General features: G+C 44.5%; 1 protein-coding gene across 2 annotated transcripts in view; it reads right to left on the reverse strand.

The window, feature by feature from the left end:
- LOC126092623 (protein FAM151B) overlaps positions 1-22,618 on the reverse strand; it is a 406,482-nt gene that overhangs the window by 191,304 nt on the left and 192,560 nt on the right. For both annotated transcript variants that reach the window (XM_049908339.1, XM_049908340.1), the window contains exon 2: positions 19,031-19,189. In XM_049908339.1, coding sequence (XP_049764296.1) covers positions 19,031-19,189 — 159 coding nt within the window. The remainder of the gene's footprint in view (positions 1-19,030; positions 19,190-22,618) is intronic.

The following is a 22,618-nucleotide window of genomic DNA, read 5'->3' on the forward strand; positions in this document are numbered from 1 at the left end:
TCTTCCCGCCAACTGAGCCAGTGTGTTCATTCCGGAACCCTTCTACGATCACTTGTTGCCTGTCAGTCAGTCACTCAGACAGTCTTTTAACACCCCTTTATCTTTAGAACGGGTGGAGGTATCAAGTTGCAATTTATGTTAAATACTAGCGTCTACGGTCCTCCGGTGGTGTAAAAACTTAAGCCCCTGGTCAATGCATTCAAAAGATACCGATATTTGTGTAACATACTTTGATAGTGTCAAACTCATTCATCAAAACCTATAGTTGAACTACCTACATACGTAATTAAGTTTGTATCGTAACTTTAGCGCGCACTTGTGCCATTTTTGCAGCCAGAGGCCAACTTATTCCTAATGTCAGCTTATCATAAGACTGCGTTTCCATCACGATGGAAAGCTTAAATATAAGATATCGGCGTTTGCATTTCGAACCCTAAACGGCTTTCTAGACAAAATGAAGAGTGACAGTTTAGCTCACAAAGTAAGAAACTCTACTCCAGAAGCCTTAAGAAATCTGGGAAGACCGAGCAAGAGATGTGTCACACTGCGACAGGGGAAGACCCCAATACATGAAACAAAGAATAAGAAATTTGTGTCAAAATCACATACTTACACGACAACCACTTTTCAGCGATATCTCTAATTGTATTCCAGACCAGTCACTCAACGGGAACGCCTTGCAGTCCTGGGCAGGGCACGGGAGCAGACTGATTCTCTGCCTTTGCCTTCCTCCGGTCTCTTGCGGCGTGCTCCATTGGGGACCGGTATGGCGTAACGCTAAGGGGAACTATATCGTGCATACCTGTGTCGTACGATGTCAGGAACAATAAAAATACTTGCGTTCTGGATACTGTGGCAGTGTGTAAAGCCATCACCGTTAAGAAAAAAGCAAATGCACCCAGAGATAATGATGTTTCAGTAAAATGAATCGAAGCTACAGCAAAAGTAATACAAAAGTTGAAAACTTATTTACAGAACGTCTGCAAAACACAAAAATGGAACTGTTTTGCAAATGTTCTACTTCAGTTTCAAAATGGGAGATTCCAATGTGTCTGAATCGGAAAGCTTGAACTGCCGATGACCGCCAACCAGTCCCTATTTAGTGTACCTTCAGTAGAAAAACATCTGAAGCCGGTAAAGGGTGAAAAAATAAGTTTGATGATCTACATACTGACAGGGAATGCTGCACATCATTCCTCAGTAATGCACGGGGCAGTCACGGTGTTGTGTAACCCCCAAAATCAGCGCGTACTGCGAAGTATGACTTTTTACAGTGAGACGTGAACTTTTCATGCGAAACAGCTCCAAAACTGAAGACTGCTGACTGTATAATCGACAGATCCGTGTCACCTCTTACAAAGTAAAGATAATGCAGTTTGAACTGCGTAATACTCTACTATACATAATTCAATTTGAGGTGATGCGTCACTGCTTTTTCCACCTTGCCGGCCGCTGTGGCCGAGCGGTTCTAGGCGCATCAGTCCGGAACCGTGCGCGGCTGCTACGGTCGCAGGTTCGAATCCCGCGTCGGGCATGGATGTGTGTGATGTCCTTAGGTTAGTTAGGTTTAAGTAGTTCCATGTCTAGGGTACTGATGACAGATGTTAAGTCCCATAGTGCTTAGAGCCATTTGAACCATTTTTTTCCACCTTTGGACTGACTTTACAGGGAGAATCACAGTGCAGCTTCGATTTTTCACATCTACAGGTCATAGCCAGAGGTGGAACCAATTACAAATGACACACAAAATCATATGATCAACTGGGTATCTAAAGCCCTAGAAAAGAAAAAAAAGACAAGAAAAAACCAAAGCAAAACGCTGTCGAAGAAAAGACAGGAGAAACAATTGAAATAACCGTACTAGTCGTACGTACATGTAAAAGCACAAGAAACAAAACGTAGTATAGATCTACATCCATACTCGGCAAACCACCGTGAAATGCATGGCAGAGGGTACGTCCCATTGTCCCAGTTATTAATATTTTTCCCGTTCCATTCACGTATGAACCGCAGGAAGAATGATTGCTTAAATGCCTCCGTGAGTTCTGTAATTAATCTAATTTGGTTCTCACTATCCAAACGGGACCGATATGTAGGGGGTTAAAGTATATCCCTGGAGTTATCATTTAAAGCCAGTTCTTGAAACTTTGTAAGTAAGCCTTCTTGGTATACTTTACGTCTATCTTCAAGTGTCTGGCAGTTCAGCTTCAAAAAATGGTTCAAATGGCTCTGAGAACTATGGGACTTAACATCTGTGGTCATCAGTCCCCTAGAACTTAGAACTACTTAAATCTAACTAAGCTAAGGACATCACACACATCCATGCCCGAGGCAGAATCCGAACCTGCGACCGTAGCAATCGCGCGGTTCCGGACTGCGCGCCTAGCAGTTCAGTTTCTTCAGCATGTCTGTAACACGCTCACACGGATGAAACAAACCTGTGACCATTCGTGCTGCCAAAATTCCCTTCTGTGTATACGTTCAATATCCCCTGTTACTCCCACACACTTTAGCAATATTATAGTATGGGTTGCACGAGTGATTTGTAATTTATAGGCAATCTTCCTTGTAGACTGATAGCATTTTCCAAGTATTCTGTTGATTCCGTTTCATACCCCTACATAGTGTTAGAGTCAGGTATTCGTATGACTTAACCGATTCCAGTTGGAAAGCATTGATGTTACAGTCAAAGGATACTTCGTTATTTGATTGTTTGAAGTGCATAATTTTCCATTTTTGAACATTTTAAGTAAGTTGCCAATCTTCGCATTAGACTTAAAAATTATCAGGAACTCAGTGAATATTTATGGAACTTCTTTCACATAGAACTTCGTTACAGATAACATATCATCTGCAAGAAGCCTGATTTTACTATTAATATAGTCTGCAAGGTCATTAATATAATACATGATAGTACTTCTACATCTGATGATGACTTTCCATCCACGATAACATGCTGCGTCCTCCATAACAAAAAGTCCTCAATCCAGTCACAAATCAATATTGTTGCCCCATACGAACGTACTCTTGATAATAAGGGCGGACGTGGTGCTGAGTCAAAAGCTTTCCGGAAATCAAGGAATACTGCATCTACCCGACTGCCATGATAAAAAGTTCTCAATATGCCATGCGAGAAAAGTGCGAGATGCGTATCGCGTCATCGATTTTTATCGCATTCCATGATGATTGCTACGAAGGAGATTATTCTGTTCGAGATGTCTCATTATGTTTGAGCTCAAAATATGTTCTGAGATTCTGCAACAAATCGATTTTAAGGATATAGGAATAGTTTTGTAGATCATTTCTACTACCCTTTTAGTAAATAAGGGTCACCTGCTCTTTTTCCAGCTACTGGGCACAGATTTTTTTTAGAGGGATGTACGATAGATCATAGATAAAAGAGGGGCTAACTCACCCGCAAATTCAGCATAGAACCTGATAGGGATTCCATCGGACATTGAGTTTTGTTCAGTTTTAGTTATGTCAATTGTTTCTCAACGCCACTGGCGCTAATACTTACCTCACTCATCTTTTCAGTGGTACAGAGATTAAATTGAGGTGATTGATGCTCCTGGGTTTCCCTTTGTAAAGGAATATTTGAGAAAGGAGTTACGCATTTCTGCTTCTGATTTGCTAGCTACCGTTTAAGTTCATGTCTCACTTGCAGGGGAGTGGACACTAACTTCGGTGCCACTAACAGCCGTTGCATGCGACGTGAATTTCTTTGGGTTTAGTGAAACATCATTTGACAGTATTCTGCTCGGTGGTCGCTGATGGCCTCGCGCATTACTCTCTTCACAGACAAACTCTTTTTTATTCAGCATCTCTGGTTCTGTAACGACCCGATGTCACCCGACTTTGGCGCAGTGGTTAGACACTGGACTCGCATTCGGGAGGACGACGGTTCAATCCCGCGTCCGGCCATCCTGATTTAGGTTTTCCGTGATTTCCCTAAATCGCTCCAGGCAAATGCCGGGATGGTTCCTTTCAAAGGGCACGGCCGACTTCCTTCCCCGTCCTTCCCTACTCCGATGAGACCGATGACCTCGCTGTCTGGTCTCCTTCCCCAAACCAACCAACCAACCAATCACCCGACTTCCACCGATTCCTTTACTCCCAGAAAAGGCCCACTGAGCGAATAGTAAATGTGGATGGTGTACTATCGTCGACACTTTTGTTGATTTATACTTAGCGTGACTGCTGTGTACTTTACATAGGAGCGTACATTCACTCCTGTGGGAAACTGTGATCCGAAGTACAAATCGAGCAGGGTGACGCTGTTTAGAGCACCTGCCACCCACGTCGACTCGTAATGAAGCTGTCTCGACATTTAGCGGGCACTGCGGCCAGGAAGCAGCCGACGAGCAGGCCCGTGCACTGCCGCTTCGCGATTCGCCCGCCCTTTGAAGGTGCGGAATTCAGCGGCGGCTCTCCTGCTGCAGAGAGCAGCCGCGACTCCGACCCCTCCCTTTGAAGGCTATTGCGCGATTATCATCACGCACTGCACAACCGGACAAAAGGCGCTCTTCGACGGCGAGGCTTAATGTTCGTTCACCAGCACGGCCGCCACAGGCAGCAAATGAAACCACCAGCTGCAGGTGCGGATTAGGAAAGAGAACATAAAAAAAAGGAAGCGAGATTGGTGTTTAGCGTCCCGTCGACAGCGAGGTCATTAGTGACGGGAAAGTGGATATTAAAGGCAAATGCCTGATTCCTGGCCCATTTTAGCCGCCAAGCTTTGCTCTAATCCGCGCTGTCCACTGCTATTCGCTGCTGTCTAATGAGAACGCGTCTGCACAGTTTGAAAGCAAAGTCCCACTGTCCTCATCCGTCTGCAGGCGGACTCTTTGCAGTAGTAAGGCTTGTCTGTTTATGGTTCGTCTCTGGCAAGGTATAGCTTAATAACTAAATGTCCTCCCCCTACAACACATCTTGATGTTCTAAGAAAGGTTTTTCATTGTTCTATACAAAAGTCGGTCAAGAAACTTGTATAATTTTTATAAAAACATGATGTTCATTGTTTGGGAATTAATGGAGTCGCTATCAAGTAGCAACGGCAGCAGACGTCAGTGGAAATCGGAAACTCCCAGCTGTAACGTGATGTTCACTAGAACATCGTGTTCCACTGTGGTTTCTTACAGTAGCCGATGGTGGTCGTGTTCTGCGTCAACTTGGTGTAGCGTAAGCCTGTGGAAAAGCATCCATTGTGTGCACCCTCGCAGGTGGTGAGGAAAACATATGGACACGTAACGGCCAAAACCCGCAACTAAAAACGAAAAAAAGGCCACTGGGTGTGGGTGACGAGTGGTGCTTTGACGGCACCTCGGGAAGGTGCAGCCATCTCGTCACAGCATGAGGGTCACCGACGTTCTCAAGGGTCGGAAAAAATGAAGACTGCAAGTGAATTTACTTAATCTGATCATAGACATTTCCCGAAACGCTTCAATGTATACTGAGTTACGTAACTGTCATTAGTGACAACGATATTGTAAAATAGAGCTGTCGTTTGGCTCGAGTTGTTCAAATATAGAAGAATCTTTGAAGAAGAGAGTAAAATGATTATTTCAGTAGTGATCAGTAGTGAACAGTTTTCTTTCAGTAACACCGTGTAGGAAGTATTATTCCGACGAAATCAAGTTCGTACACAGCGGTGATACAGAATAGCTGGACCACGAGAACTCACCATGTAAAGCAACTCGAAAGGTTTTCTATATTTTTTCCTAGACGATTCCTTTTTTGTTTTGTTTCAGTTAGTAAACAATTATTAGAAATGACTACACGTCGAGAGAGAGAGAGAGAGAGAGAGAGAGAGAGAGAGAGAGAGAGAGACGAATGAGTGAAGTAGCATGCGCAAGCGAAAACATCCATTGCTGTCCAAGGAAATTTCCGAGGTGAGTTTGAGATGTTAAGACGGTGAACGCTTGGTATCACAAGTTCCTCCTCCATGTCTGGCTCATCAGTTGATAAACGACTTCAAACTGTTCAGAGTGTGCAAGCACTGAAGTGAAACCACTTGTAGTTTCACCACGAATACTGAGATGTTGGACCGAATCGGGGAAAACTCCAACCATTTAGAAAACGTCATTTTCTCTGACAAAGCAACCTTCCACACATATGGGAACGTTATTCGGCACAGCATTCGGCTCTGGAATTCGGAAAATCCCCACAGTTTTGGGGAACATGAGAGAGACAGCGAGAAGATAAATCTGTGGTGTGCGCTGATGAAGGAGAGCATATTTGGACCATATTTCTTCATGGAGCAAAGAGGAACGGAAATGGTTTATCTGGGCACGCTTTATCAATTTGCTGTCTTTCAGCTTCTTTCCTGTCGGCCAAATTTTACCCTCCTGCAGGGTGGTGCACCACTGCACGGAAGTTCACGTGTGGACCGAAGACATCCACACCGATGGATGGGACGCCATGGACCAACCGAGTGGCCACCGCGATCTTCGGACGTACAGTAGAAACTCTGGAGTTCTTGAGGTAGACTCGCGTGAATGAGATTGTGAATGCCCGGGCTCTACCGTGACTTTAGGGATATCCGGAGACGAACTGAGGATGTAATAACCATGACGCTACAGGCGCTTGTGCGCACATGGGTTGCTCGGTTGAGTATCACCTAAACATTTTAAAGATTACGAAAGGAGCCCTTGTAGAAATAAGATGATGATGCCTGGTTTGTGGGACGCACAACTGCGCGGTCATCAACGCCCGTACAAAGTCCCAATTTTTACTCAATCCAATTTTTCCACAATTGTCTAGCCACTGTCACGAATGATGATGATGATGATGAAATGATGAGGACAACACAAACACCCAATCCCGCCCTTGCAGCAGTATATTACAAGTATATTAATATACTCGATGCCGCGAAGAGCAAGTATATATGCCTCATAGTTTTTTTAATAGCATTTATCTCTCTCAATACAAGAGATTGGGTCCCGTGCGGAGCAAAAAAAAAAAAAACTGGCTAAATTATTAAACAGCATATTATGGAAAGTAGCTAGTGTTGATACGTAACAGCCGCTGGCGTGAACTGCACAGTGGCTTGCGAAGTGTACTCGTACGTGCAAACGTAGAATGAAGCAGAACTGTAACAGTAGCCAACACCCCACACTGTTAATTGGCTGCCAGAGTGAACAGAGAACACCCATAACAGGCGGTGGCATCGTCCACTTTGAAGAGATGGCATTATAGAACAAGTGTTTCGTACTCAATGGATTCCTGTAATATAGCTGCCTGAAACTCAACACAGAGGCCACTTTAAGGTACATGTCATGACGGGACCACATGGCAATCGTGTTTTTGAACTTTTTTTATACTTATGGTACGTGAAATTCAGAACTCAGATATCAACCATTAAAACCATTATCGAGAAAGCCGAGTGTGAAGTTTTCCAGGAGTCTTTAATATCCCGAGGTAAGTTCAGCATTTCGACAGGGAGTGGGGCTCTATGGTAGAATGCTCATCTGCGATTTTGGCGGTCTGGGTTCGATTCCCAGTTGACTCAAAATTTTAAACAAAGTTGACTGTTCTATGACCATTTCTGAGAAGCATAAAATACATAAAGATGTGAGAAAATCGCTAGTACTGGAGACTGTCAATCGCTGTCCCGATTCTTATTTCGACCATTTTTTTCTTCTTTTTCGTTAGGTTCTAATAGCTACATCATTTAAATATAAAATTCATCAAATATATGCTAATTAATACATACCTATTTACCATTTTCACGAAAAAGCCCGTCTTCTTATTTCTCATTGCATACCACAACACAAAAATCCAGCCGCCCGCTGTGGCTGTGCGGTTCTAGGCGCTCCAGTCCGGAGCCGCGCTGCTGCTGCGGTCGCAGGTTCAAATCCTGCCCCGGGCATGGGTGTGTGTGATGTCGTTAGGTTAGTTAGGTTTAAGTAGATCTAAGTTCTAGGGGACTAATGACCACAGCAGTTGAGTCCCATAGTGCTCAGAGCCATTTGAACCACAAAAATCCAGTTTTCATTGCAAATATAAATTATGAAACTATCGATCTTTTATAAAATATTGTGTAAATTCAAAAAACAAATTATAAATTACTTTTTTCATCTTTATGTATTTTACGTTTCATGGAAATGTTGGTAGAACGAGCACCTTTATTCAAAAATTTCCATCGACTAGGAATTGAACACAGATCCCCAATGCGGCAGACAAGCATTCTAGCATAGTGTGACACAACCCGTGGAACAAACAATCCTTGGTATCTAGGTATTAAAGACGCTGGATAACTCCAAGCTCAATTTTCCTGAAACATTTTGAGAAATGCAGCGAAGTGCTTTGGTGACTGATATTTAAGTCCTGAAATTTTCTTATAACTACAAAAAAAAATTCGATTGGGGTCTGGTCTCGTTGTTAGATACACACAGCGCTTGCGCAAAGGGATGGAGTTGGAACGACTGCAGAGGTTAAACAGCGCAGTTCGTATTCTGTGCTGTTGACGCCGTGAACGTTTGCATGCGCGGGGTACGGCGACAGTCACTACAATGGAAATGCGGCGTCTCCTGCAACAGAATACCGACCACAGATTCCTGAATGGGTAATTGCTGACGTCGAACTGGTGAAAGAGGTACCATAGCAAAGATTGACGTCAACGGAAGTAATGTCTCACGTGGACTGGCGATAATAGTCACACTGTAGTGGACAGTAACTTCCAGCGCCATTTCTCAGTTTACGTGTTAGGCTGTAACTTAAGCATCCGAGTCATCGGTGGACTTGCTGCAGACAACCGTTTCATTTGCGCAGGGCGTCTACGGTTTTTCGGTGGTCGTACTTTGAGTGTGATACTTTGACAGTAAGGAGTGAAACGTACACTGCTGACAAGTAAGACTGCAAAACCAGAAAGGATAGCAAGTAATGTAATGTCATTTAAGTACGCACTACAGGGTTATTACAAATGATTGAAGCGATTTCACAGCTCTACAATAACTTTATTATTTGAGATATTTTCAAAATGCTTTGCACACACGTACAAAAACTCAAAAAGTTTTTTTAGGCATTCACAAATGTTCGATATGTGCCCCTTTCGTGATTCGGCAGACATCAAGCCGATAATCAAGTTCCTCCCACACTCGGCGCAGCATGTCCCCATCAATGAGTTCGAAAGCATCGTTGATGCGAGCTCGCAGTTCTGGCACGTTTCCTGGTAGAGGAGGTTTAAACACTGAATCTTTCACATAAGCCCACAGAAAGAAATCGCATGGGGTTAAGTCGGGAGAGCGTGGAGGCCATGACATGAATTGCTGATCATGATCTCCACCACGACCGATGCATCGGTTTTCCAATCTCCTGTTTAAGAAATGCCGAACATCATGACGGAAGTGCGGTGGAGCACCATCCTGTTGAAAGATGAAGTCGGCGCTGTCGGTTTCCAGTTGTGGCATGAGCCAATTTTCCGCGGACTACGCGTGAAACTTGCCCGCACGCGTTCAACCGTTTCTCCGCTCACTGCAGGCCGACCCGTTGATTTCCCCTTACAGAGGCATCCAGAAGCTTTAAACTGCGCATACCATCGCCGAATGGAGTTAGCAGTTGGTGGATCTTTGATGAACTTCGTCCTGAAGTGTCGTTGCACTGTTATGAGTGACTGCTGTGAGTGCATTTCAAGCACGACATACGCTTTCTCGGCTCCTGTCGCCATTTTGTCTCACTGCGCTCTGGAGCGCTCTGGCGGCAGAAACCTGAAGTGCGGCTTCAGCCGAACAAAACTTTATGAGTTTTTCTACGCATCTGTAGTGTGTCGTGACCATTTGTCAATGAATGGAGCTACAGTGAATTTATGAAATCGCTTCAATCATTTGTAATAGCCCTGTATATCGGAGAGAATACATGGCTACATTTGATGTGGGGGTGGGCTGCGTGTGGATCAGAGCTGCCTCCGCTGGCAGAGACAACGGTTCCAACCTGCCACGAAATGAAGTCGAATCGAGCTAGCACGACAGGTACGGGTACCTGACTTGGACTCTGAGTCTGCGCCAAACGTCATCAACCGTAGTGTCTCCCGAGCTCATGGTGACGCGCCAGTCTCTCGACATAGGGGGGGGGGGGGGGGGGGGGGGAATGCGGAAGCGTGAAGCGTGCTAGCGAGAGCAATAGTCCAACACGTGCTATATTACGATTACGGCACACCAGGACAGTATGGGAAGAAAGCTTTCTTGTGATACTTTGCTGAAGGATGGGTACTGGCGATAAACCGCATTGCCAGAAGATCGCGAAGCCGCCACTGACAAACTCAACCCCTTGGTGGCATTTGCTTTTCCTTCTTGCACGGGGCGTAACACCATCTTCTCACAACGACCAACATCCTAATTTGAATTCCGAATGACAAACGCAGTAGGTTATCTCCCCTTATGCATCTGCCCACATTTTGCGATTACACTGTAATGGTAATCGTTAGCATTTCCAAGCACGTGGTACAATTCGTGCCAGTCTGACGTTGTTGTGGTTTTAATGGTTAGTAGTGAACCTGGTGTAACTTGACTTCTCTCCACATTCCCAGATACAGTTCCAAGAATAAAAGGGTGGAGATTTTAATAAAATCCAGTGGTCAAATTGCAATGATACAAAAATGTTGTTTTGTAGAGATAATTTTAATTAAAGGATAAAAACTTCCGTAAAGGTTTTCTATAGATTCTGAAGACGAGATCTAAGGGCAACAATTAGTTTATGCTATTATTTAGATACAGAAGTACTTTCGGATGCTTTTAATTCTACGTTCACGTATTTCAGTTTATGACTTTTTTTAATTTTCACCATATCGTAATGACCGTTAGATGACTTTGTATGAAGAGGCCTGCTTGAGGCATGACACAGTCTGTATTTCGTCAGGAATCTGCGGTAGGCGACACGTGACTTCCGCACGGCTCGAGAACACTTTTCCACATAAGCGGCAGATCATTGGGTCGTTCTTTCCAACCCTCCCCCTCCCTCTCACATTCTATGGCATTTTAGTCATTTTCCTCATGTAACTAAAATATCTACCCCCCCTCATAAAAAAACCCCATGAACCATGGACCTTGTCGTTGGTGGGGAGGCTTGCGTGCCTCAGCGATACAGATAGCCGTACCGTAGGTACAACCACAACGGAGGGGTATCTGTTGAGAGGCCAGACAAACGTATGGTTCCTGAAGAGGAGCAGCAGCCTTTTCAGTAGTTGCAAGGGCAACAGTCTGGATGATTGACTGATCTGGCCTTGTAACAATAACCAAAACGGCCTTGCTGTGCTGGTACTGCGAACGGCTGAAAGCAAGGGGAAACTACGGCCGTAATTTTTCCCGAGGGCATGCAGGTTTACTGTATGATTAAATGATGATGGCGTCCTCTTGGGTAAAATATTCCGGAGGTAAAATAGTCCCCCATTCGGATCTCCGGGCGGGGACTGCTCAAGAGGATGTCGTTATCAGGAGAAAGAAATCTGGCGTTCTACGGATCGGAGCGTGGAATGTCAAATCCCTTAATAGGGCAGGTAGGTTAGAAAATTTAAAAAGGGAAATGGATAGGTTAAAGTTAGATATAGTGGGAATTAGTGAAGCTCGGTGGCAGGAGGAACAAGACTTCTGGTCAGGTGACTACAGGGTTATAAACACAAAGTCAAATAGGGGTAATGCAGGAGTAGGTTTAATAATGAATAGGAAAATAGGAGTGCGGGTAAGCTACTACAAACAGCATAGTGAACGCATTATTGTGGCCAAGATAGATACGAAGCCCACACCTACTACAGTAGTACAAGTTTATATGCCTACTAGCTCTGCAGATGACGAAGAAATTGAAGAAATGTATGATGAAATAAAAGAAATTATTCAGATAGTGAAGGGAGACGAAAATTTAATAGTCATGGGTGACTGGAATTCGAGTGTAGGAAAACGGAGAGAAGGAAACGTAGTAGGTGAATATGGATTGGGGCTAAGAAATGAAAGAGGAAGCCACCTGGTAGAATTTTGCACAGAGCACAACTTAATCATAGCTAACACTTGGTTTAAGAATCATGATAGAAGGTTGTATACATGGAAGAACCCTGGAGATACTAAAAGGTACCAGATAGATTATATAATGGTAAGACAGAGATTTAGGAACCAGGTTTTAAATTGTAAGACATTTCCAGGGGCAGATGTGGACTCTGACCACAATCTATTGGTTATGACCTGTAGATTAAAACTGAAGAAACTGCAAAAAGGTGGGAATTTAAGGAGATGGGACCTGGATAAACTGAAAGAAACAAAGGTTGTACAGAGTTTCAGGGAGAGCATAAGGGAACAATTGACAGGAATGGGGGAAAGAAATACAGTAGAAGAAGAATGGGTAGCTTTGAGGGATGAAGTAGTGAAGGCAGCAGAGGATCAAGTAGGTAAAAAGACGAGGGCTAGTAGAAATCCTTGGGTAACAGAAGAAATATTGAATATAATTGATGAAAGGAGAAAATATAAAAATGCAGTAAGTGAAGCAGGCAAAAAGGAATACAAACGTTTCAAAAATGAGATCGACAGGAAGTGCAAAAAGGCTAAGCAGGGATGGCTAGAGGACAAATGTAAGGATGTAGAGGCTTATCTCACTAGGGGTAAGATAGATACTGCCTACAGGAAAATTAAAGAGACCTTTGGAGATAAGAGAACCACTTGTATGAACATCAAGAGCTCAGATGGAAACCCAGTTCTAAGCAAAGAAGGGAAAGCAGAAAGGTGGAAGGAGTATATAGAGGGTTTATACAAGGGCGATGAACTTGAGGACAATATTATGGAAATGGAAGAGGATGTAGATGAAGATGAAATGGGAGATACGATACTGCGTGAAGAGTTTGACAGAGCACTGAAAGACCTGAGTCGAAACAAGGTCCCCGGAGTAGACAACATTCCATTAGAACTACTGACGGCCTTGGGAGAGCCAGTCCTGACAAAACTCTACCATCTGGTGAGCAAGATGTATGAAACAGGCGAAATACCCTCAGACTTCAAGAAGAATATAATAATTCCAATCCCGAAGAAAGCAGGTGTTGACAGATGTGAAAATTACCGAACAATCAGTTTAATAAGCCACAGCTGCAAAATACTGACACGAATTCTTTACAGACGAATGGAAAAATTGGTAGAAGCCGACCTCGGGGAAGATCAGTTTGAATTCCGTAGAAATGTTGGAACACGTGAGGCAATACTGACCTTACGACTTATCTTAGAAGAAAGATTAAGGAAAGGCAAACCTACGTTTCTAGCATTTGTAGACTTAGAGAAAGCTTTTGACAATGTTGACTGGAATACTCTCTTTCAACTTCTAAAGGTGGCAGGGGTAAAATACAGGGAGCGAAAGGCTATTTACAATTTGTACAGAAACCAGATGGCAGTTATAAGAGTCGAGGGACATGAAAGGGAAGCAGTGGTTAAGAAGGGAGTAAGACAGGGTTGTAGCCTCTCCCCGATGTTATTCAATCTGTATATTGAGCAAGCAGCAAAGGAAACAAAAGAAAAATTCGGAGTAGGTATTAAAATTCATGGAAAAGAAGTAAAAACTTTGAGGTTCGCCGATGACATTGTAATTCTGTCAGAGACAGCAAAGGACTTGGAAGAGCAGTTGAACGGAATGGACAGTGTCTTGAAAGGAGGATATAAGATGAACATCAACAAAAGCAAAACGAGGATAATGGAATGTAGTCAAATTAAGTCGGGTGATGCTGAGGGAATTAGATTAGGAAATGAGACACTTAAAGTAGTAAAGAAGTTTTGCTATTTAGGGAGTAAAATAACCAATGATGGTCGAAGTAGAGAGGATATAAAATGTAGACTGGCAATGGCAAGGAAAGCGTTTCTCAAGAAGAGGAATTTGTAAACAACGAGTATAGATTTAAGTGTCAGGAAGTCGTTTCTCAAAGTATTTGTATGGAGTGTAGCCATGTATGGAAGTGAAACCTGGACGGTAAATAGTTTGGACAAGAAGAGAATAGAAGCTTTCGAAATGTGGTGCTACAGAAGAATGCTGAAGATTAGATGGGTAGATCACATAACTAATGAGGAAGTATTGAATAGGATTGGGGAGAAGAGAAGTTTGTGGCACAACTTGACCAGAAGAAGGGATCGGTTGGTAGGACATGTTCTGAGGCATCAAGGGATCACCAATTTAGTATTGGAGGGCAGCGTGGAGGGTAAAAATCGCAGGGGGAGACCAAGAGATGAATACACTAAGCAGATTCAAAAGGATGTAGGTTGCAGTAGGTACTGGGAGATGAAGAAGCTTGCACAGGATAGAGTAGCACGGAGAGCTGCATCAAACCAGTCTCAGGACTGAAGACCATAACAACAACTCATAAAAAAAGTTCAAATGTGTGTGAAATCTTATGGGACTTATCTGCTAAGGTCATCAGCCCTTAAGCTTACACACTACTTAACCTAAATTATCCTAAGGACAAACACACACTCCCATGCCCGAGGGGGGACTCGAACCTCCTCCGGGATCAGCAGCACAGTCCATGACTGCAGCGCCCAAGACCGATCGGCTAATCCCGCATGGCTATCCCATACATCAGCAAGCTTTACACGCGGCGGAACTGGGTTCGGTTACAAGTGGGAGCACCAATTTAAAGGTCCGCCGCTCGTGGTCTCGCTGTAGCGTTCTCGCTTCCCGAGCACGGGGTCCCGGGTTCGATTCCCGGCGGCGTCAGGGATTTTCACCTGCCTCGAGATGACTGGGTGTTTGTGTTGTCCTCATCATTTCATCATCATCCAGGAAAAGTGGAGAAATTGGACTGAGCAAACGTTGGGAAATTGTACGGGCGCTGATAACCACGCAGTTGAGCGCCCCACAAACCAAACATCATCATCATCAACCAATTTAAAGTCAGTGAAATGGCTTAAGATGATAATAGTCTGACGGTCAAAAAAAGGCAAGCACTCAGAATGGGAGGAGGAAACGAGGTGAATCTTCGCGTGTAGTTGTAGGTGTTGTTCCACTGGTTCTCGTCATCCTGGATACTGGCATTGGGACGGAGTTTAAGTGGGAGTTGGTGCCACACGCTGTCTATGTGGGGCTGATTTGGGTATCTTTGTGGCCACGCGAGTATCTCCACATAACTCAGACACGTGCTGTGTGTGGATGGCCACTGCCCTGTTGAAAAACGGCACCACGATAACGTCGAACGAGAGGGAACACGCGAGGACGTGGCATGTCTGCAGCATACCGTAGGACAGTCACAGAGTCCCCTCGATCAGTACCCCATGACCTAAGGAGAAACATCGCTGCATTGACGGTCGTCTGGGGTTGTGCACAACCGCGACTCATCGCTCGACACAATGCGACGCCGTTCATCGGCAGGTCGTGCTTCACCGTGACGGCATCACCGCAAACGCAGCGGTTCGTGCTGTGGTGTTAACGCCAGGCTACGCACGGATCGGTAATTCCCTCGTCCCGCTGCTGCAGGATGACACACAATGTTTCAGGGAGTCAATTACTTGTTCCCTCATGGCAAACACAAATGTGAAGGTGCTACAGTGCGCTTCTTGCACCGAGCGCTCAACTTCCCTTCCGGTCCACTGGGCCACTGTCAAATGAAAATACCTCACAAAGCTGTATATTACGTGATCCGATCAGCCGACCAAGTGGAGACGCTCCAAGCGGCCCCTTTACAACTCTGTCGGGCGCTGATAACGCTACCTCATACGAGTACGCGGCATCCTCGTCTCCTTCACAGTGATTACTCACGACGTCTCGCTGTCCACGCGCCTCGTACACCCTACCTACACTAAACACGAAACAGTTAGAAAGGCACTGTGGTGCTGGGGTGATCGAGACGGCGGACACGGAACAGTGAGCGGCGTCAGAGGTACGCGGCTGCTCGTCACCGGGACCAGAGGCCTCAGCGTCCCGACGTGTGGCTGCAGGCGGGGCGCCGGCAGCTGGTCACCGTGGTGAGCGTCGCTCCCCGTGCTAGAGGCTCCTATACTACAGTTACCATAAGAATAAATCTGACGTAAACAAACACAAACGCGATGATTGCTCAGAAGCCGTAGCACACGTACACTGGTGTTCCTACGCTCTTGGAAGTAGATCCTACTTATGTATCAGATATCTTATTACTTACTTACATTAAATGAAACTTAGACGGCCGTGGTGGCCGAGCGGTTCTAGGCGCTACAGTCTGGAACCGCGTGACCGCTACGGTCGCAGGTTCGAATCCTGCCTCAGGCATGGATGTGCGTGATGTCCTTAGGTTAGTTAGGTTTGAGTAGTTCTAAGATCTAGGGGACTGATGACCTCAGCAGTTAAGTCCCATAGTGCTCAGAGCCATTTGAAGCCATACTGCACGCAAAATTCCTGTTTTCATTTCAAATATCAATTCTTAATTATCGATATTTTATAAAAGTTTATTAACATACGTTGCTTAAACTGAGAACAGATAACAATGTAATTTTTTAGGGGAAAATGAAAAAGAAATACTCTTTATTTGGACTATGTCCATTGTTTTATACCACAGATGTAGTCACACACGAACCACAGTGGTAAGTGTCGTAGAAACATGAAAAACGATCATTTTCACAGCATCGAGCACACCGTAGAGGCGCTGCATTTTTACATTTGCCACTGTACCACTACTACATGAACCCGACAGAACTGATCTGGATCCATGTTAAGCTGCCAGACGAACTGGAACTAGCGCACGCAGCTTTTTCACACGTCACTGCCGAACGCAGGCGGGATATAGAAGGGCGCGTCATAAAAGAGGAGGAGAAAATAGAGCGCCTGGCTGGCTTCGTTGATCGACTCGTTATCAGTGTAGCAGAAGGCAGTTCCATAGTTGAAATGCATTTCTCAGGTTCCGATAAGGAAGCAGCTAAGAGATTACCAGACGACAGACTGTAATTAATACCTTCAGTGGCTTCAGAATTCAACAATACGGTGAAACCCTGCAGTATGCTTTTGCATCACACATACAGGGTAGCTCGTTCAGAAAAATTACTCTGTGCTTGAGTTAGGAATTTTCATCACTCTTGTTTGTAATCAGAGTACGAGTACTATGTTAGGAGAGGAGGAGAGCATTTTGCGCCTTGCATCTGGTCACCTGAGATGCGTGCGGTAGTGCTGGAGTTTCGCCGAATATTATTTGAGTCTCTTTAAAAATAAAGTGACATTCTAAGCTATATCGTTTTTCTGCTCGTATCTTTTTACGTCTGAACTGGAACTGCTCTCATCATTGCAGGGTAGTTGGAGCAGCTGACTGGACAGTTCCGTCAAAGTTTAATGCGCCGGTAAAGCTGTTGTCTCGCATTATGGGGCAGTCTTATGTGCTTGTAACACAGCATAAAACGGACTGTACTGGACAAAAATGTTCAAATGTGTATGAAATCTTATGGGACTTAACTGCTAAGGTCATACGTCCCTGAGCTTAACCTAAATTATCCTAAGGACAAACACACACACCCATGCCCGAGGGAGGACTCGAACCTCCGCCGCGACCAGCCGCACAGTCCACGACTACAGCGCCCAGATCGCTCGGCTAATCCCGCGCGGCTGTACTGGACACAGCTTGGCTTTTGCCCCACGTGAAACGAAATCCAATGACATTCAAGAAAGCGCGGAAGAACACATGGCGAAATATTTGTATCAGGTTCATTCTTACGATGAACAGACTATTGCGTTTTCTTTCATATGAGAACATTCGCCAACATGGCGTGTAGCATGAGTTTCACTGATAACATGCTGCCTGTTCCCGAAGAATAGGCAGGTAGGTAGGAGTACGTAATAAAAAATTTATCTGCTGATCGACATTATTTTACGTTGCAACAACCAGAAGAGGCAGACCGCAATGCACTGCCTAGCAGGGACCGTCGAGCATTGCGGATGGCTCTGAGCACTATGGCACTTAACATTTATGGTCATCAGTCCCCTAGAACTTAGAACTACTTAAACCTAACTAACCTAAGGACAGCACACAACACCCAGCCATCACGAGGCAGAGAAAAACCCTGACCCCGCCGGGAATCGAACCCGGGAACCCGGGCGTGGGAAGCGAGAAGCATTGCGGAGTTTCGGTGTAGACAGTCGGATGAAATAAAGCCTGAGTTTCAAAGTGCTACCAGAAATGATCCTAGCACAACGGCTGTACGGAGAATTTCTGTAGTCACTGATAAGAAATGCATGAGGTGATGTAAGGAGCGACGCCAGTGCACACTGGGTGACTGGGAAAGAGTCATTTGGAGCGATGAATCACTCTGTAACCCGTGGCAATCCGATGTAAATGTTTTGGCTTGGCGAACACCCTGAGATAGTTGCCTGTCCTCATGTGTTGTGCAAACAGTGAATTACGGACGAGTTGGTGTTAACGGTACTGGAATGCAACTCGCGGTTTTTCGGTGGTTCTCGTACAGAGCTTAGGAAGACGGTGAATGCGGAAGCATACGGACACATTTCACAAAATCGCGTACTTCGTACAGTCGACGAAAAGTGCGGAGACGAGGAGTGTAGCTGCGTGGCAGAGCGCCCTGTCACAGCACTATCTGCGAGGCGTTGCATTGTGGACGATAAAATTCCTGAAATGGACTGACCTGCCGATCGCCCCGACCTGAATACAATGGAATATTTTTCGATAAGTTTCAACGTCGACATCGCACCAGATCACGGCGTCCGACAACAGTTCTTCTTTGTCTTCCGCTCCTGAAGAAGGGTGGGTTGCCGTTCCTCCGCAGACATTCACACTCTTTACTGAAAGTGATCCCAGCCAAGTTCAAGTGGTCATAAAGGGTAGGCACGCCTGATATTACTGCCACACACTAATAGGGGTCCGGATGCATCAGATCACACAGCGTACTTAATCCACCCAAAATTACTTTTAATCTTAATGAATAACATTATCTAATTTTTGCGTCTATGCTGCCACTGGATCACACAAAAAATTGTGATGGAAATTGTAGGAGTACGTAATAAAAAATTTATCTGCTAAGCACAGAGTAACGGCAAGTGGCCTAATCTCTGTAGAGCGGCGCAGCCGTGAACTGAGAAGCAGCGCGGCCGGTTGCGTCGGCGTACTCACCGTTGAGGGCCTTGGTCAGCGCCTGCCGGCTGTTGACCCGGTGGGCCCACGTCACTTTGGTGCGGTCATCCGCGATGCCCTCGAAGTACTTGGTGATCTCCTCGAACTGTGGACCCTGCTTCATCTCCTGCGCCATCGTCACGATGGTTGAACCACCGCCTGAAACCACACAACGAAAGCCATCTGTCAGCGACAAAAGTGTATAGAAGTACCCGTGCGAGCAAATGCTCGCATCGCTCGATTTTCTGCATCACTAATTTTCTTTTAAGGAGCACGTTGTTTAGCCAAGGCTGCATATTTGCTGAGGATGGTTTTGTCATCAACCGACACCTGTAGTCTTTGCTGACGGTAGTTTTATTTACTTCACTATTCCCCAATTTCGACAACAGAGTTATTTCCAAGTGGAAGTTCTGTAGTGTTCTATGAATACTACCCAAACGGTAACCGAACACCAAGTTATCATATAACTTGCATTCATCGAATTGTCCCTACCAAGTCGACTTGAAAATAGCTTTGCGGCCGAATGTGAACTATGTGGTTATAAAAAAAAACAGTATATTCGACAAATAAATCATTTTGGTGACTCGTTGGGTAAGTGCCAAGGTGCCTCTTTAGCTGGCTGGGGAAGTCAGTTCAGAGGGCGGCTGGAGAAACACTGACGTATACAAACAAATCTTCGGACTGAGGACGATCGTACTTTTGGGATGAAATAATGTAGTCTTCCAAACAATTTCTAATATAGGTAGGTTACAAGCTGTGATTAAATACATATAAAGCGGAGACGAGTTGAGGCTATTGTAACATAAATGACATGCTGAAAGTTCAGCGGTCGTTTGTTAAAATACGTTTTATAACCCCTACCAGCCACGAATACAATTCATGACAGGTTTTTAAAACATAATTTATAACATGTTCATTTAGTTTCTGCAGTTAGTTGAGTTATAATTTCGCTACTGTCGATGATCTATTGATGATAGTGCCATCTCTTTGAACCTATATGTAACGCCTACTGCAAACGACCTGCATCTTCATTTTGTTTCCTCCCTATATGCTATCAGTTCTTGTTCAAACAAGAGTTGTTAATGTCAGATCATACTGTCAAACGTCACAGTTCTAATAGTGACCCACACTCTCTAAACATTCGTGATCGAAGTGGCAAACGCACGCGCGACGGTAGTAAGTACTTCCACGGCATATTTTGCGCTACATGGAATAAGCCATGCTACCGACAATAACTGGGTAATTTTTATCGTAAGTACATAGACCATACATTTATCATTTCACTTTTAACTTGAGTTTTTTCTCCATTTTCATCTCTATTTCACATCTTTTCCTCCACTTTCATCTCTATTTCACATCTACGTATATCAATTCAAAACTGACGACACTGCAGAACATCATAGTGCTGTTAACAGTCGACAACTCACCACGAAATACAATGAAGCAATGACGCAGAAAGTTCCAAGCCGGTAATGGCAGTGGGTTAAAGCAATAAAATGTTTTAAAATTTCAGTAACTGATTAGTGGTTGGTATCTGTTACGAAACCTGGTTACGCAAATAGAAATCTGTGACTATAAGCTAGTGTTGAATATAACGCCAGTAATTTCTTCGATCACATAGCGTCACAGTACTTATCGGACGGAACAGTGAGCAGACACAACACGCTATGCCTTAGTAGACGATGGATACTGGATTATACCTGTGATAAGGCTGTCCCTAATCTACACAGACTTCGATTGAAAAGCAACACACAGTCGTCTGTGACGTGTCCTCATGGGCGCTTACCACTGTTTACAGTTCATACATGGTTGTCAGAAGACGGAGCATTACTCATCACAAAACTTTTTAGACATGTAATTTATGTGTGCAGTACTGTCCGTTAATAAAAAACCATTTTAACAAATCAATCCACTTTTGGTTTATTGTTTCATAGACATTAAAAGCGTTTCCAAACCAAAGTAAAAAGTACATCCTTCAGGAAATTTGTGATGATGAACGAGGGTTAGAATGGGAATATTTGAATAAATCAAATGCGGAAATAAGAGAATGTGGTCTTTCATTACCAATATTCACTTTTCCACATAATCACCAGCTAATTGGATACATTTCTGCCAACGATAAACAAGTTTTCTGAAGCCGTAACGGAAAAAGTCGACACTCTGTTTCCGCAACCACAGTCTCACAGTTCTCTCAACGTCTTCATCAGAAGCATAATGATGTCCCCCCTTATCGTCTTTCATTGTCGGGAACAGATCGTAGTCAGATGTTACTAACTAAATCTGAACTGTATGGAGGATGTCGTACGGTGGTGAGATTCAGTCTCCGAAGTTCTGCTGTGGTGGCACGTGAAGTGCGTGGTTTGGCATTGCCATGCTGCAGAAAAACATTTCCTCTTTCCTTTGGGACCCTTGTTAGCCGTCGTTTCAGAGTTCGCAGCCGTATGATGTAACGTTCTGAATTTATTGTTGTTACATGATCAAGGAAATCAACATGGATAACACCATACATACGGGGTTCCATACTTTACACTGTAACAACAGAACACTGTGGCAATGATTTTACCTGCTGAGGGCTGCGTCTTGAATGTCTTTTTTCTGGGAGCGAGTCTTTGTGTCGATATTCCATAGACTGAAGTTTCGTCTCCGGGTCTTAATGGTGTACCCAAGTTTCGTCTCCTGTCACAACTGAATGGAGAAAGGCGTCACCTGCATTCTCGTAACGCTAGAGGAGTCCCTGGCATATTTCAAGTCTGTGCGCTTTTATTTCAGGAGTCAGCAGCCGGCGTACCAACCGTGCACAGATCCTCCGATAGCCAAGCAAAGCAATAATGTGACCCACACGTTCTTCTGAAATGCCGAGTGTGCTTGCAGTTTGTCTCTGAGTGATACGGCGATCGTCCTGAATCAATCTGTCAACACTTTGCTTGTGAAACGCGGTGGTTGCTGTCACAGAACGTCCAACTGTTTGTTTTTCACGCAGGTCAGATGTTCCCGTCTCAACATCTTTAAACTTACTCGTCCAACGACGCACAGTACTCAAATCACCATAAACTGCTTTCATTTTATGATGAATCTCCTTTGGGGTGACACCTTCTGCTGTCAAGAATTCAGCGACTGCGCGTTGCTTAAATCGCATTGAACGACCGTCTGCGCGGGGTTCCATACTTTACACTGTAACAACACAACCGTTCAGTGCTAAGACTTCCCGACAACTGGAGCTGTAGAAGAGAGGTTATGGAACAAGCCAGTACCTGCCGCAAACCAATGTTGCCAACTGTTGAAGAGTTAAGAAGGTGGAGGCACTACTTTTCAGTTAACCGTCGTATAGTAAGATACGATATTACGTGGGTCAGGGCACAGGGGAAATGTTGTGATAGCTGTGTAGTCCGAAGATTGGTTTTATTCAACTGTCACATTAGCCTGGGCTGTTGCCTCAATTCTGTGTTTGTCACTCACGCTCCCTCCCTCCACTACCAAATTAACTACGCCATGGTGCCTCGGTATGTATTCTGTCAACCTAGTCCTTTTATTAATCAGGTTGTGGTATAAATTTCCTATCTCCACTATTCGATTCAGTGTCGCTACGTT

Source organism: Schistocerca cancellata, chromosome 7 (assembly GCF_023864275.1).
Source record: "Schistocerca cancellata isolate TAMUIC-IGC-003103 chromosome 7, iqSchCanc2.1, whole genome shotgun sequence".
NCBI lineage: Eukaryota > Metazoa > Arthropoda > Insecta > Orthoptera > Acrididae > Schistocerca > Schistocerca cancellata.